Here is a 15,427-nt window from a genome sequence, read left to right on the forward strand (position 1 = left end):
TCTGCAACCCCCAAATCAGAAACAGTTTGAAAGCATTGCAAATAAAAAAGAAAGTAGTGGTTACTCAATGTTTGCAGAAAATACAACAACATTTCAAAAAAGGTTTGTGTAAATGGTGAAAATATATTCATATTTTGGCTGAACTGTCCCTTTAATGCATGTTTCTGGTCTTATTGTGAATGATTTATCAGTGCAAGTTATACTGAAACATGATACAGTGTCCTAATATTGTGCTGGGGTTCCCTACAGCAGGTCAGCATATGTATTGTAATCATTCTGCAATGTTTTCGATGCAGTTCATTTAAATCTGCTCTGATTGGTCAGCTGGCCGAGCCTGTTTTGATTTGGTTTTCTGTATCGATTTTGTGCTTGAATTGTTCATTTCACAGGAGTGGTTTGTTTTGTGGAGGCGGGATTATGCAAATGTGTTACTTTGATTGATTGTGTTGATGTAAATCATTAGCAGTGAAATATTCTAAAATATAAAAAGACTCGTCGAAGTGATTCAGAGCTGACTGTTTCTTTTGAGAGACAATGGCTGTGTCTGAAATCGCGTATGCTCGAGTAGTTTCTACATTTGAATTTGAGTTTACTAAACAACCCGTGGATCAATTGATACCAGACCACACAAGAAATCATTTATTATTTTTGTTTTATTCATTATCCGAGCGGATAATGAATAAGATCTAAATGATCTTTTATTTTGGAAAAATGAGTGTATTCTCTTGGTTACATCCCGGTCACTTGAGCACCAAAATTTAACCCACAAACAGCAACAGGAAAACAAAAATGATCACAATATAATGTTTAATATCATTCGGTACCGAGTATTTTTTTTTTACAATTCATTTAGGAATATTAGAATTTTTTTATTCAACTATTTTATTTTAGATTACCTACATTACTAATGCAAACAATATTAATAGTAAAAAAATAAATAAATAAAAAAAATTTATATATATATATATATATATATATATATATATATATATATATATATATATATATTTATATATCGTCTCTTATGTCTTATAATAAAATAAACACAAGTTCTAAAGAGACTCAAACTTAATAAATAAAGTTACAAAATGTGTTCAGTGATAAAGTGTGAGCACCGAACAATCAAAGCAAACTTTCAGGTGATCAACATCTGTATGCTGTCTATTATAATCACACTGTAAACCACAAAATCTATTAACAAAAGAAATGATGATAATTAAATCTGAGCTTTCAAGTAAAGGAACCAGACATTATTATTCAAATACACACTGCAGAATTACAAATTGTGAAGTTGAAAGACTACATTACCACTATGCTAAACATAGGGAGCTAGTGGCTGGGATGCACAAGAAAAAGAACCAAAAAGCCACTCTGGTGACATCCTCACATCCTTTAGCGTTTACAATCTCTTCACTGCTGCTTGTCACAGCATTCGTGTGTTGTTATTCTGGAGTCTATTCAATTATTTTCCTTAACCATTTACAATGGGCTTTGTGCTCACGCTCCTCTGGCGTCTCTTATAACTAGGTGACCATCAACTATTTTCTCAGAGGAAGACAAATGGACAAACCATTACTGCGGTTCCGATACTAGTTTGTATTTATGAGGAGAATGAAAAAGCACTGCAGTGTTTGGGTGCTCCCCAACTTTGGGAGTCTGCCATTTGTACCGAAATGTGTATATTGCATACAAAGTGTGAAGCAAATTCGTTAGTTCTACTTGCATAAATTGTGGTGCGCACGTGGCATTCTGAAACGTTTTCAACTAGATGCACCTGGAAAACTTTAATAAAGCGAAAGCGATTCATACCGAAACTTTATACCGAACTTTTTTTATTGTTATTGACACTGGTGTTTGGTCAATAAATATGAATACCGTTTTATCGGGCCAGCTCTAAACAGATGTCTTTGGAAAGTTTCCTTCGAAAGTTTTTGCAAAGGGAAAAAACCCAGTAAGAGACCCACGAACTGCCAAGGAACGGATCTGCAACCCATTTGTCAACAAATCAGGTGAATCCAGCATGTCTGTGCAAGAAGATTAACTGCAGGAGATCGCAAATGACGACAGCTTTAGGAGCCGTTCACATATCGCGCCTTTTCTAGAGTTTGTGCAAACTCATTACTTTAAATGGCGTGACGGGTTTGTGCCTTCCAAATGTACCCAGTTTAATGAATGTTGCGAGCGCACCGCCAATCACATGACAAGAACTGACTGATCAACTGCTGGAGATCACAAATGACAGCGGCTAGAGTTTGTGCAAGTTCATTATTTCCAATGAAGGTGAGGCGCTTGTGCCTTCCAGACGCCCCCAGTTGAATGAATGCCGCGAGCTCACCACGAGTCACATGACAAGAACTGACCAATCAGCTTCAGCTTGTATGGAATATAAACATTTCAGCAGACCAATTATCTCAGGCAAACACAGCACACCCAAATATAAAGGTGATATAAAGGTTGGGGACCACTGCTATATAGTATGAATGCGAGTACTATGAATGGAATTGAGACGTACTACAGACGCCATTTATAATAATCATGTGTCCTACCCGAGTCAGTTCCCTTCCACTTTCATTCATTAAATCTCTCCTATTGCATCATGGGACAGTGTAGCGTTCATTGGATGCGCACTTCAGAATCTCGACAAACGTAGTAGGTCATCCGGGTATTTCTCACTACTGTTTTTCAATACTAAAAACAAGCATGGGACGGTAACCGGTTTTAAGGTTTACCGTGGTTTGGAAGGTTTAAGGTTTAAAAAACGCTAAAGTTTTCTGTCATATATATGTATATATGTGCTTTTTTGTTGTTGTTGTTGTGCATACGTGCATACTTCACTTTTCACACACAAGTTTTAATCGTTAAAAAAACAAACTTGATGAGAGAATGTGAGTAAACTCCAAGTAAACATATTTAACTTAAACATTGACTCAATTGAACCACTTTAAAATCATCTTATGAGCCAAAATCATTAATAAATAAATTTTTTTCTGGTGTATGTTCACTTTTAGGAAAGTCTACACAATGTTTATAAATCAGATTATGGAAAAAAAAAGAGAAGAGCTGTTTCTTTGTCATGTGATTTATGTTTACATTTTTGGGAATCCTTTTATACTTATTGTTGTTGTTATTATTGTTATTATTATTATTATTGCTAGGGAATGCATTTACTAACATGAACAAACCCTGAACTTTACATTTATTACAGTATTTATTCATGTTAGTTATTGAAAATACAGTCGTTCATGGTTTGTTCATGTAAACAAGCATGAATTTAAATGTTAATAATGCGTTACTATGATTAATAAATGCTGTGCAAGTATTGTTCATACTTAATACACATTAGTAAATATATTAACTTATGAAACCTTATTTAAAAGTGTGACCTTTTTTGCAGTTTCATTTGTTTCCTCTTGTGGTGCAAACCCAACATCGGGTCATTCTGAAAATGTAACCCTATATACATTTCTGGAGATCACGAATTATGTACCCAGAGGAACGTACATCTTTAAAACAAACGCTACGGGGTGGTATGATGCCATTCCTTTTTGCGCTTAACAGCTGACCGTTTACCTTCATATAGACAGCTTTTCCGCTGTTTGCGTGGAGTGAAGTTGACCGCGATGACGGTTCGAGTCGGGTGAAGAACGGTTCCAGAAGGCAGGTAAGACAAAAACTAAAGCCAAAAATTAAAATAAACAAGTAATTAAGAGGGTAAGAATGTGGTAAAATCTGAAACTGTAGTAAAAATCAGGCTGCCGTGACGGCGTTTGTTTTTCTGGATTTTCAAAACACTATCGGTTGGGTTTAGGGAAGGCAGTGGGCGGGTCAGTCGATTGGTTAGTCAGTCGACCACGGCCTCTGCGGGATTTACATGAGAACAGCAGGTGCGACTGGCACTCGCAAGAGAAATACGAGATCTGAAAAAGCGTACACATCGGCCTCTGGTGGATTCACAAAAACTGCAAAAAAAAACGTAGCTCCTGGGTCGTATTTGCCGCTCTCCAGAAATGTATACAGGGGTACGTAATCAGAATGAGCCTGGGTTGTGCAAACTATTAAAACAAATGCTCAGTGAGTGTGTGTTGATAACTGATAGCTGTGTGTGTGTTGATGGGTAGGTGAGAGGCTGCCCAAACCTGACAAAGGAAAGATGCGTTTCCACAAGATCGCCAACGTCAACAAGGCTCTGGATTTCATCTGTAGCAAAGGAGTCAAACTGGTGTCCATCGGTGCTGAAGGTGGGAAACGTTTACCATCAGTACACTGTGTTTACCATACTGCCCCACATGAAAAAATACTCATGTATAGTAACCGCTATAGTTGCTTTGAACTGTACCCTTGTAAAGTACTTGAAGGGATACAGCTGGGGATATTCACATCAATATAGCATGATTTCTGTGACACCGTATGGCAATACATCATATTTTTACGTTACTGTAATGGTTGTGGTAGGCGTATACACTAATAAAACCCAATTAAAGGATAATTTAATGAACAACACTCTGTATTATTACTGTTTTTACATTACTGTGATGATTGGATTTAGGCAGACGTTAATAAAAAACAATTAAAAGTTAAGATTAACGAATAGCCCTCTGTATAATTACTGCTTTTACATTACTGTAATGGTTGTGGTAGGCGTATTGACCTTATTCTAAAATGCGGAAGTGCGCCTGTTTTCGCGATTGTCTTAGAACTTCCGTTTTAGTCGCCTATGGGAGAAATGACAAGGAATAATAAACGGCAAAAAACGGTCAAACTACTTGCTCTACAAACAAATGTTTGCATGACTACACAGACCAAGTAGAATAATATAACAAGGAAATATCAGTTTGCAACATCAAACAGCGAAATTAGCAGTTTTTAATGTCTAAAAATGAATGGAAGTGAATGAGACCGGAAGTCTCGTGCCAAAAAGATTTAAATGGCAGTGCCCGCTCGTCTGCGGAGAATAAGGTCAATACGTTAGTAAAATACAATTAAAGGTTAAGATTGATGAATAATACTCTGTATAATTACGGTTTTTACATTACTGTGAGGATTGGATTTAGGTACACATTAATAAAATGTAGCTTAATGGGTAATTTAAAGAAAAATATGAATAATACTCTGTATAATTACTGTCTTTACGTTACTGTAATGGTTGTGGTAGGCACAGATGTTAGTAAAACACAGTTAAAAGGTTAGATTAATGAGTAATACTCTGTATAATTACTGTCTTTATGTTACTGTAATGGTTGTGGTAGGCACAGATGTTAGTAAAACACAGTTAAAAGGTTAGATTAATGAATAATACTCTGTATAATTACTGTCTTTATGTTACTGTAATGGTTGTGGTAGGCGCAGATGTTAGTAAAACACAGTTAAAAGGTTAGATTAATGAATAATACTCTGTATAATTACTGTTTTTACGTTACTGTAATGGTTGTGGTAGGCGCAGATGTTAGTAAAACACAGTTAAAAGGTTAGATTAATGAATAATACTCTGTATAATTACTGTCTTTATGTTACTGTAATGGTTGTGGTAGGCACAGATGTTAGTAAAACACAGTTAAAAGGTTAGATTAATGAATAATACTCTGTATAATTACTGTTTTTACATTACTGTAATGGTTGTGGTAGGCGCAGATGTTAGTAAAACACAGTTAAAAGGTTAGATTAATGAATAATACTGTGTATAATTACTGTATGTTACTGTAATGGTTGTGGTAGGCGCAGATGTTAGTAAAACACAGTTAAAAGGTTAGATTAATGAATAATACTCTGTATAATTACTGTTTTTACATTACTGTAATGGTTGTGGTAGGCGCAGATGTTAGTAAAACACAGTTAAAAGGTTAGATTAATGAATAATACTCTGTATAATTACTGTCTTTATGTTACTGTAATGGTTGTGGTAGGCGCAGATGTTAGTAAAACACAGTTAAAAGGTTAGATTAATGAATAATACTGTGTATAATTACTGTCTTTATGTTACTGTAATGGTTGTGGTAGGCGCAGATGTTAGTAAAACACAGTTAAAAGGTTAGATTAATGAATAATACTCTGTATAATTACTGTCTTTATGTTACTGTAATGGTTGTAGTAAGCGCAGATGTTAGTAAAACACAGTTAAAAGGTTAGATTAATGAATAATACTGTGTATAATTATTGTTTTTACATTACTGTAATGGTTGTGGTAGGCGCAGATGTTGGTAAAACACAGTTAAAAGGTTAGATTAATGAATAATACTGTGTATAATTATTGTTTTTACATTACTGTAATGGTTGTGGTAGGCGCAGATGTTGGTAAAACACAGTTAAAAGGTTAGATTAATGAATAATACTATGTATAATTATTGTTTTTACATTACTGTAATGGTTGTGGTAGGCGCAGATGTTAGTAAAACACAGTTAAAAGGTTAGATTAATGAATAATACTGTGTATCATTATTGTTTTTATGTTACTGTAATGGTTGTGGTAGGGGCAGATGTTAGTAAAACACAGTTAAAAGGTTAGATTAATGAATAATACTCTGTATAATTATTGTTTTTACATTACTGTAATGGTTGTGGTAGGCGCAGATGTTAGTAAAACACAGTTAAAAGGTTAGATTAATGAATAATACTCTGTATAATTACTGTTTTTACGTTACTGTAATGGTTGTGGTAGGCGCAGATGTTAGTAAAACACAGTTAAAAGGTTAGATTAATGAATAATACTGTGTATAATTACTGTCTTTATGTTACTGTAATGGTTGTGGTAGGCGCAGATGTTAGTAAAACACAGTTAAAAGGTTAGATTAATGAATAATACTCTGTATAATTACTGTCTTTATGTTACTGTAATGGTTGTGGTAGGCGCAGATGTTAGTAAAACACAGTTAAAAGGTTAGATTAATGAATAATACTCTGTATAATTACTGTCTTTATGTTACTGTAATGGTTGTGGTAGGCGCAGATGTTGGTAAAACACAGTTAAAAGGTTAGATTAATGAATAATACTCTGTATAATTACTGTTTTTACATTACTGTAATGGTTGTGGTAGGCGCAGATGTTAGTAAAACACAGTTAAAAGGTTAGATTAATGAATAATACTGTGTATAATTATTGTTTTTACATTACTGTAATGGTTGTGGTAGGCGCAGATGTTAGTAACACACAGTTAAAAGGTTAGATTAATGAATAATACTCTGTATAATTACTGTCTTTATGTTACTGTAATGGTTGTGGTAGGCGCAGATGTTAGTAACACACAGTTAAAAGGTTAGATTAATGAATAATACTCTGTATAATTACTGTCTTTATGTTACTGTAATGGTTGTGGTAGGCGCAGATGTTAGTAACACACAGTTAAAAGGTTAGATTAATGAATAATACTCTGTATAATTACTGTCTTTACGTTACTGTAATGGTTGTAGTAAGCGCAGATGTTAGTAAAACACAGTTAAAAGGTTAGATTAATGAATAATACTGTGTATAATTATTGTTTTTACATTACTGTAATGGTTGTGGTAGGCGCAGATGTTGGTAAAACACAGTTAAAAGGTTAGATTAATGAATAATACTGTGTATAATTATTGTTTTTACATTACTGTAATGGTTGTGGTAGGCGCAGATGTTGGTAAAACACAGTTAAAAGGTTAGATTAATGAATAATACTATGTATAATTATTGTTTTTACATTACTGTAATGGTTGTGGTAGGCGCAGATGTTAGTAAAACACAGTTAAAAGGTTAGATTAATGAATAATACTGTGTATCATTATTGTTTTTATGTTACTGTAATGGTTGTGGTAGGGGCAGATGTTAGTAAAACACAGTTAAAAGGTTAGATTAATGAATAATACTCTGTATAATTATTGTTTTTACATTACTGTAATGGTTGTGGTAGGCGCAGATGTTAGTAAAACACAGTTAAAAGGTTAGATTAATGAATAATACTCTGTATAATTACTGTCTTTATGTTACTGTAATGGTTGTGGTAGGCGCAGATGTTAGTAAAACACAGTTAAAAGGTTAGATTAATGAATAATACTGTGTATAATTACTGTCTTTATGTTACTGTAATGGTTGTGGTAGGCGCAGATGTTAGTAAAACACAGTTAAAAGGTTAGATTAATGAATAATACTCTGTATAATTACTGTCTTTACGTTACTGTAATGGTTGTGGTAGGCGCAGATGTTAGTAAAACACAGTTAAAAGGTTAGATTAATGAATAATACTCTGTATAATTACTGTCTTTACGTTACTGTAATGGTTGTGGTAGGCGCAGATGTTAGTAACACACAGTTAAAAGGTTAAATTAATGAATAATACTCTGTATAATTACTGTCTTTATGTTACTGTAATGGTTGTGGTAGGCGCAGATGTTAGTAAAACACAGTTAAAAGGTTAGATTAATGAATAATACTCTGTATAATTACTGTTTTTACATTACTGTAATGGTTGTGGTAGGCGCAGATGTTAGTAAAACACAGTTAAAAGGTTAGATTAATGAATAATACTGTGTATAATTATTGTTTTTACATTACTGTAATGGTTGTGGTAGGCGCAGATGTTAGTAACACACAGTTAAAAGGTTAGATTAATGAATAATACTCTGTATAATTACTGTTTTTACATTACTGTAATGGTTGTGGTAGGCGCAGATGTTAGTAACACACAGTTAAAAGGTTAGATTAATGAATAATACTCTGTATAATTACTGTCTTTATGTTACTGTAATGGTTGTGGTAGGCGCAGATGTTAGTAACACACAGTTAAAAGGTTAAATTAATGAATAATACTCTGTATAATTACTGTCTTTATGTTACTGTAATGGTTGTGGTAGGCGCAGATGTTAGTAACACACAGTTAAAAGGTTAGATTAATGAGTAATACTCTGTATAATTACTGTCTTTATGTTACTGTAATGGTTGTGGTAGGCGCAGATGTTAGTAAAACACAGTTAAAAGGTTAGATTAATGAATAATACTGTGTATAATTACTGTCTTTACGTTACTGTAATGGTTGTGGTAGGCACAGATGTTAGTAAAACACAGTTAAAAGGTTAGATTAATGAATAATACTGTGTATAATTACTGTCTTTATGTTACTGTAATGGTTGTGGTAGGCGCAGATGTTGGTAAAACACAGTTAAAAGTTTAGATTAATGAATAATACTGTGTATAATTACTGTCTTTACATTACTGTGAGGATTGGGCTTAGGGTTAGTAGACGTTAATAAAATACATTTAATGGATAATTTAATAAGTAATAAGTAGGCCCACACGGAATCTGTGCGCACAGAATTTATTTACTTCTGTAAATGTGTGTAAATATATATTTATTCAGGTTTTTTTTTTTATTAATTTCAGTAATATTATTGACTAATGTGAAAATATGTTATGATTAATTTACAAAACTGTTTGTAAAGTAATATTGTCTGTCTTTTAGTAGAGGTGTTATATAAAAGACTGGCTTTGTTTACCAAATAAAGTGGATCTAATTGTCAGGGCTGGTGAGGGGAAAGGAGCGAGGACTCAAGTGCAGGAAAAATGGGAATTTATTAAATAATAAAAATAAAATAAAATGCAAAATAAACTACCCCGAGGGGGAAACATTAATGATCCAAATACATACAAAAACAAACTGGACTGGGCAGGCTGGCAAGGATGAGGACTGGAAACACAACAGGACTAGACTTCAAACGACGAAATGTGATGACGAACTGGCACAGGACAGCAAATGTGAGGGGTTTATAAACTGTAGAAAATGAACACACAAACAGGTGAACACAATTAACTAATAATGGGTTAACAAGGAGGGTGGGACAAGACAATAGACGGGAGAGCGCATGACACAGAGAGACAACACAAGCCATGCGCTCACATAAAACAGGACAAGAACATGCAGCCAATGAGAGAACTCATTAACCGCATGTTCATGACAACACAAACACAACACTGAAGCACACGACAAAAGCACGTGACCACAATGTAAACACATAGCCTCGTGCTTTAACAGACGCAAGACACAAGCACACGATGAATAAGAAACACTCACCGTGCGCTCACACACGCAGCGTGCATGCCTCATCCCAGCGCCAACCAGAACCAAAACCAACTAGACTGAGACGCTGGGAATGAAACACCACGCTGCAGACAGACGAAAACACAAACACGAGTACAAGAGCGCGCGCGTCTGAGGGACGCCTCTGATATCATGGCATTTTGTTTTTGATTGTCAGGATGATCTAGGCCTGTAGTTAAACTAATGTTTATACCATATAGTTATAAAGATATGTATACATGATCAAACTAGTGTGCAACTTGCTAAGCAACACTGATACTATAATCGTTTTAAATTTGGTTTTGTAGTCCGGGCCCAATCGTTTTAATCGTGTAAGTTCATTTGATTGCATATATTAAAACCTGGGGATGTTATTAATGCATTTATTGGGTAAAATTGCTTCTTTTTTTACTGTCATTCAATGTGTTTTTGGTTATTATAAATGCACTGTCACTTTTGTTGAGCGTGAGCAGCCCGGCAAAAATAGACCCAGCACCAAAACTATCTCGGTGTTGCTGCTTCAGCAACGTTCATGTCTCGCGCTGTCATGCTGCTTCTGTGTGCGGTTTGAAAGCTCTAATCTGTTAACACGCGCCGCTCACGCTCTGCTCACGCTTGCGGTGTGAAACAGGCTTTAGCCCTCCTGTATTGTTTCCTCAATTTCTGTTTAACAGAAAGAAGGTTTTCAACACATCTCTAATAACTGATTTATTTTATCTTTGTCATTATGACAGTAATTAATATTAGACTAGAAATTCTTCAGGACAATTTTGTACAGCTTAAAGTGACATTTAAAGGCTTAACTAGGTTAACCAGACAGGTTAGGGTAATTAGGCAAGTTATTGTATAAGGATGGTTTGTTTTGTAGACAGTCAAAACAAATATAGCTTAAGGGGGCTAATAATTTTGTCCATAAAATGGCTTTTAAAAAAATAAAAACTGCTTTCATTCTAGCCGAAATAAAACAAATAAGACTTTCTCCAGAAGAAAAAATATTATAGGAATTACTGTGGAAAATTCCTTGCTCTGTTTAAATCATTTGGCAAATATTTAAAAAAGAATGAACATTTCACAGGAGGGCTACTAGTTTTGTCTTCAGCGTTATGTAAATTATTATAGTAAGAGTGTAAATGTAATCAAGCCTCTCTCTCTCTCTCTCCCTCTCTCCCCCCTCCTCTCTCTCTCTCTCTCTCTCTCTCTCCCTCTCTCCCCCCTCCTCTCTCTCTCTCTCTCTCTCTCTCCCTCTCTCCCCCCTCCTCTCTCTCTCTCTCTCTCTCTCTCCCTCTCTCCCCCCTCCTCTCTCTCTCTCTCTCTCTCTCTCCCTCTCTCCCCCCTCCTCTCTCTCTCTCTCTCTCTCTCTCCCTCTCTCCCCCCTCCTCTCTCTCTCTCTCTCTCTCTCCCTCTCTCCCCCCTCCTCTCTCTCTCTCTCTCTCCCCCTCTCTCCCCCCTCCTCTCTCTTTCTCTCTCTCTCTCTCTCCCTCTCTCCCCCCTCCTCTCTCTCTCTCTCTCTCTCTCTCCCTCTCTCCCCCCTCCTCTCTCTCTCTCTCTGCATCTCTCTCCGCACAGAGATTGTTGATGGTAATGTGAAAATGACTCTGGGGATGATCTGGACCATCATCCTGCGTTTCGCCATCCAGGACATCTCTGTGGAGGGTAAAACACACACGCCTGCAGTGTTAAAACACACCAAACTCTGGTATAATCAAACACTCATTAACACTTCATTCATTCATTCATTCATTTTCATTTCGGCTTAGTCCCTTAATTAAACCGGGGTCGCCACAGCGGAATGAACTGCCAATTTACCCACACATGTTTTACACAGAGGATGCCCTTCCAGCTGCAACCCATCACTGGGCAACCTCCATACACACTCATTCACACACCTACCCAACAATTTAGCCTACCCAATTCACCTGTACCGCATGTCTTTGGACTTTTGGAGAAACCGGAGCACCCGGAGGAAACCCACACAAACACAGGGAGAACATGCAAACTCCACACAGAAACGCCAACTGAGCCAGCCGAGACTCGAACCTTGCTGTGAGGTGAACATGCTACCCACTGCGCCACCATGCAACCCATTATCACTTGAGTCTCTTATTAAAGAAATGTGTATGTGTGTGTGTGTGTTTGTCTTTGTCTTTCTGTGTATGTGTGTATTTGTTTCATCTCTGCCTATGTGTCTGTGTTGCGTGTGTGTCTCTTTCTGTTTGTGTGTTTGTATGTTGCTGATTTGTGTATGTCTCCCTCTGTGTGTATCTGTGAGTTAATCTCTGTATTTGTTTCTTTCTCTGTGTGTGTGTATTTGAGTGCTGATATATCTGTGTGTGTGTGTGTGTGTGTGTGTGTGTGTCTGTTTGTGTGATATTTTCTTTGTGACTGTATGTATGTTTTTCTGTTGTTTCTCGTATGTGTGTGTGTGTGTGTGTGTGTCCCTTTCTCTCTCACTATCTGTTTGTGTGTGTGTTTCTGTATGTGGAAATTAAAAAAAATGTAAATGTTAAAAAATGTGTGTGTGTGTATGTGTGTCCACAGAGACGTCTGCTAAAGAGGGTCTTCTGTTGTGGTGTCAGAGGAAGACTGCCCCCTACAGGAACGTCAATGTACAGAACTTCCACATCAGGTAAAGCACACACACACTCACACACACTGTTTTGAAATGTGGGGACATTCAATAGGTTTCTACTGTTTTTATACTGTAAAAACTCTATTTAATTAAGGAGTTCATTTTAAAACAGTGGTTTATTCTGAAGAGGGTTAATAATATTGACTTTAGCAGTTTTTACATTTATTATTATTATTTTTTATTTCAGTCAAAATCAAAATAAATCAGACTTTCTCCAGAATAAAGTACAATAGGTAACACTGTACAAATTGCCTTACTCTGTTAAACATAACTTGTGAAATATCTGAAAAAAGAAACATTGCTGTGACTATGTATGATGACTATTATACACATGCCGGCCACTTTATTAGGTACACCTTACTAGTACCAGGTTGGACCCCATTTTGCCTTCAGAACTGCCTTAATCCTTCATAGCATAGATTCAACAAGATACTGGAAATATTCCTCCGAGATTTTGGTTCATATTGACATGATAGATTTGTCGGCTGCACATCCATGATGAGAATCTCCGATTCCACCACATCCCAAAGGTGCTCTATTGGATTGAGCTCTGGTGACTGTGGAGGCCTTATGAGTACCGTGAACTCATTGATATGTTCAAGAAACCAGTGTGAGATGATTCACGCTTTATGACATGCATTATCCTGCTGGAAGTAGCCATCAGAAGATGAATACACTGTGGTCATAAAGGGATGGACATGGTCAGCGACAATACTCAGGTAGGCTGTGGTGTTGACACGATGCTTAATTGGTACTAATGGACCCAAAGTGTGCCAAGAAAATATCCCCCACACCATCACACTACCACCAGCAGCCTGAACCGCTGATACAAGGCCGGATGAATCCATGCCTTCATGTTGTTGATGCCAAATGCTGAACTGAGCATTCGAATGTGGCAGCAGAAATGGAGACTCATCAGAGCAGGCAACGTTTCTCCAATCTTCTATTGTCTAGTTTTGGTGAGCCTGTGTGAATTGTAGCCTCAGTTTCCTGTTCTTAGCTGACAGGAGTGGCACCCGGTGTGGTCTTCTGCTGCTGTAGCCCATCTGCCTCAAGGTTGGAGGTGTTCAGAGATGCTCGTCTGCAGACCTCAGTTGTAACGAGTGCTTATTTGAGTTACTGTTGCCTTTCTATCAGCTGGAACCAGGCTGGCCATTCTCCTCTGACCTATGCACAGGGCTGATGCCAGAGACTATCCAATGGGCATGTGCAGGATAAAAATGTTTGAAGAGCGGGGGTGGGGGGTTTGTGGGGATATGTGGTGGGTGGTTAATGTCGCACGCAAACTGAAGGGGTTGGGGTTGTCAAGCGATAATTAAAGAGCGGGGGTGGGGAGGTGTGAGTTGGGGGGATGTCGCGCGCGAACTGGGGAGAGGGTGGTGGTGGGGGGGGGTTCAGATCATTTTGGAAGGGCACTTTCTATTCAAGACTAAAAAGGGCATGTGCACTGCACAGGTTGAGCCCTGTGTGCAGGTGCCTGTCTGGCATCAACAAGGCATTTGCGCCCACAGAACTGCCGCTCACTGGATATTTTCTCTTTTTTCAGCCCATTCTCTGTGAACCCTAGAAATGGTTGTGCGTGAAAATCCCAGTACATCAGTAGTTTCTGAAATACTAACAACCATGCCACATTCAAAGTCACTTAAATCCCCTTTCTTCCCCATTCTGATGCTCGGTTTGAATGCATCTTGACCTTGTCTACATGCCTAAACGCATTGAGCTGCTGCCGTGTGATTGGCTGTTTAGAAATTTGCGTTAACGAGCAGTAGGACAGGTGTACCTAATATAGTGGCCGGCGAGGACAGTTTCTAACATTATTGCTGAAGTTTTAATTCATTTCCAGTGCATTGGTTCTCTGTGCTTGTAATGTTTGGGGTTGTTTTCCTCTGATCTTGAACGTCTGTCTCTGTGTGTGTTTTCTCAGCTGGAAGGACGGCCTGGCTCTGTGCGCCCTCATCCACAGACACAGACCAGACCTCATCGACTACTCCAAACTCAGAAAGGTGCTGCTTCACACATCAGTTCACATCATTTATAATTAGGGCCTACAATTAACACACACCAAGTGCAAGAGGGCTGAATTCAGTTCACTTTCGCAGTGTATCGCTGCCAAATGCACGCTAATGAGTTAAAATGCTCATCTTGGTGTATATTCTCTTAAACACTGCTTTGTTTAAAAGGAAAGTAAACAGTTGGAGAGGGATAGTTTTGTTTTACTTGCTTTTTAGGAGACACAATAGGAATATGAGATTAAAAAAGCAGACATGGCAAGCAGTGCAAAGAGAATTTCAATGACCAAGTCCAATAAATAATAGATAAAAGTGTCTGTAATGGCGTAGTCATAAAAATGTACCATATAAAGTATAATGGTAGCATCAGATTTCAGCAGTGTAAGTGTGTGTGTGTTTTCTGAAGGACGACCCCATTGGAAACCTGAACACTGCATTTGAGGTGGCTGAGAAATACCTGGACATCCCCAAAATGCTGGACGCTGAAGGTGAGGTGATCAAATATAACCTGGAATCAAACCGTAAAGCATCTTATTAGCATCAAAGGGCACCTATTATGCAAAACTCACTGCCATGAGGAGTTTAAACACAGTTGTGTGGCAGGAGTGTGTGAATATAACCAGTGTATCCATAATGTATCCATTATGTTATTTATAATCACACTTGATAAAAAGTCTGCAGAAACACTTTGATTGACATTCTCCCTTTGTATGTGTCATCAGAGGGGGAAAGCCCCGCCCACTAGTGACCATCTC

The 15,427-nt window shown here is 37.3% G+C and overlaps 1 protein-coding gene across 3 annotated transcripts in view; it reads left to right on the forward strand.

The window, feature by feature from the left end:
- Window positions 1–15,427, forward strand: part of actn3b (actinin alpha 3b) — a 297,251-nt gene that overhangs the window by 39,389 nt on the left and 242,435 nt on the right. For all 3 annotated transcript variants that reach the window (XR_012382303.1, XR_012382302.1, NM_205544.2), the window contains 5 exon segments: window positions 4,119–4,238; window positions 11,601–11,687; window positions 12,573–12,660; window positions 14,588–14,666; window positions 15,079–15,160. Coding sequence is in view for 1 of the 3 variants with exons in the window: in NM_205544.2 (NP_991107.2) it covers window positions 4,119–4,238; window positions 11,601–11,687; window positions 12,573–12,660; window positions 14,588–14,666; window positions 15,079–15,160 (456 nt within the window). In the remaining 2 variants the exon portion in view is untranslated.

The sequence above is a fragment of the Danio rerio genome, chromosome 7 (genome assembly GCF_049306965.1).
Source record: "Danio rerio strain Tuebingen ecotype United States chromosome 7, GRCz12tu, whole genome shotgun sequence".
NCBI lineage: Eukaryota > Metazoa > Chordata > Actinopteri > Cypriniformes > Danionidae > Danio > Danio rerio.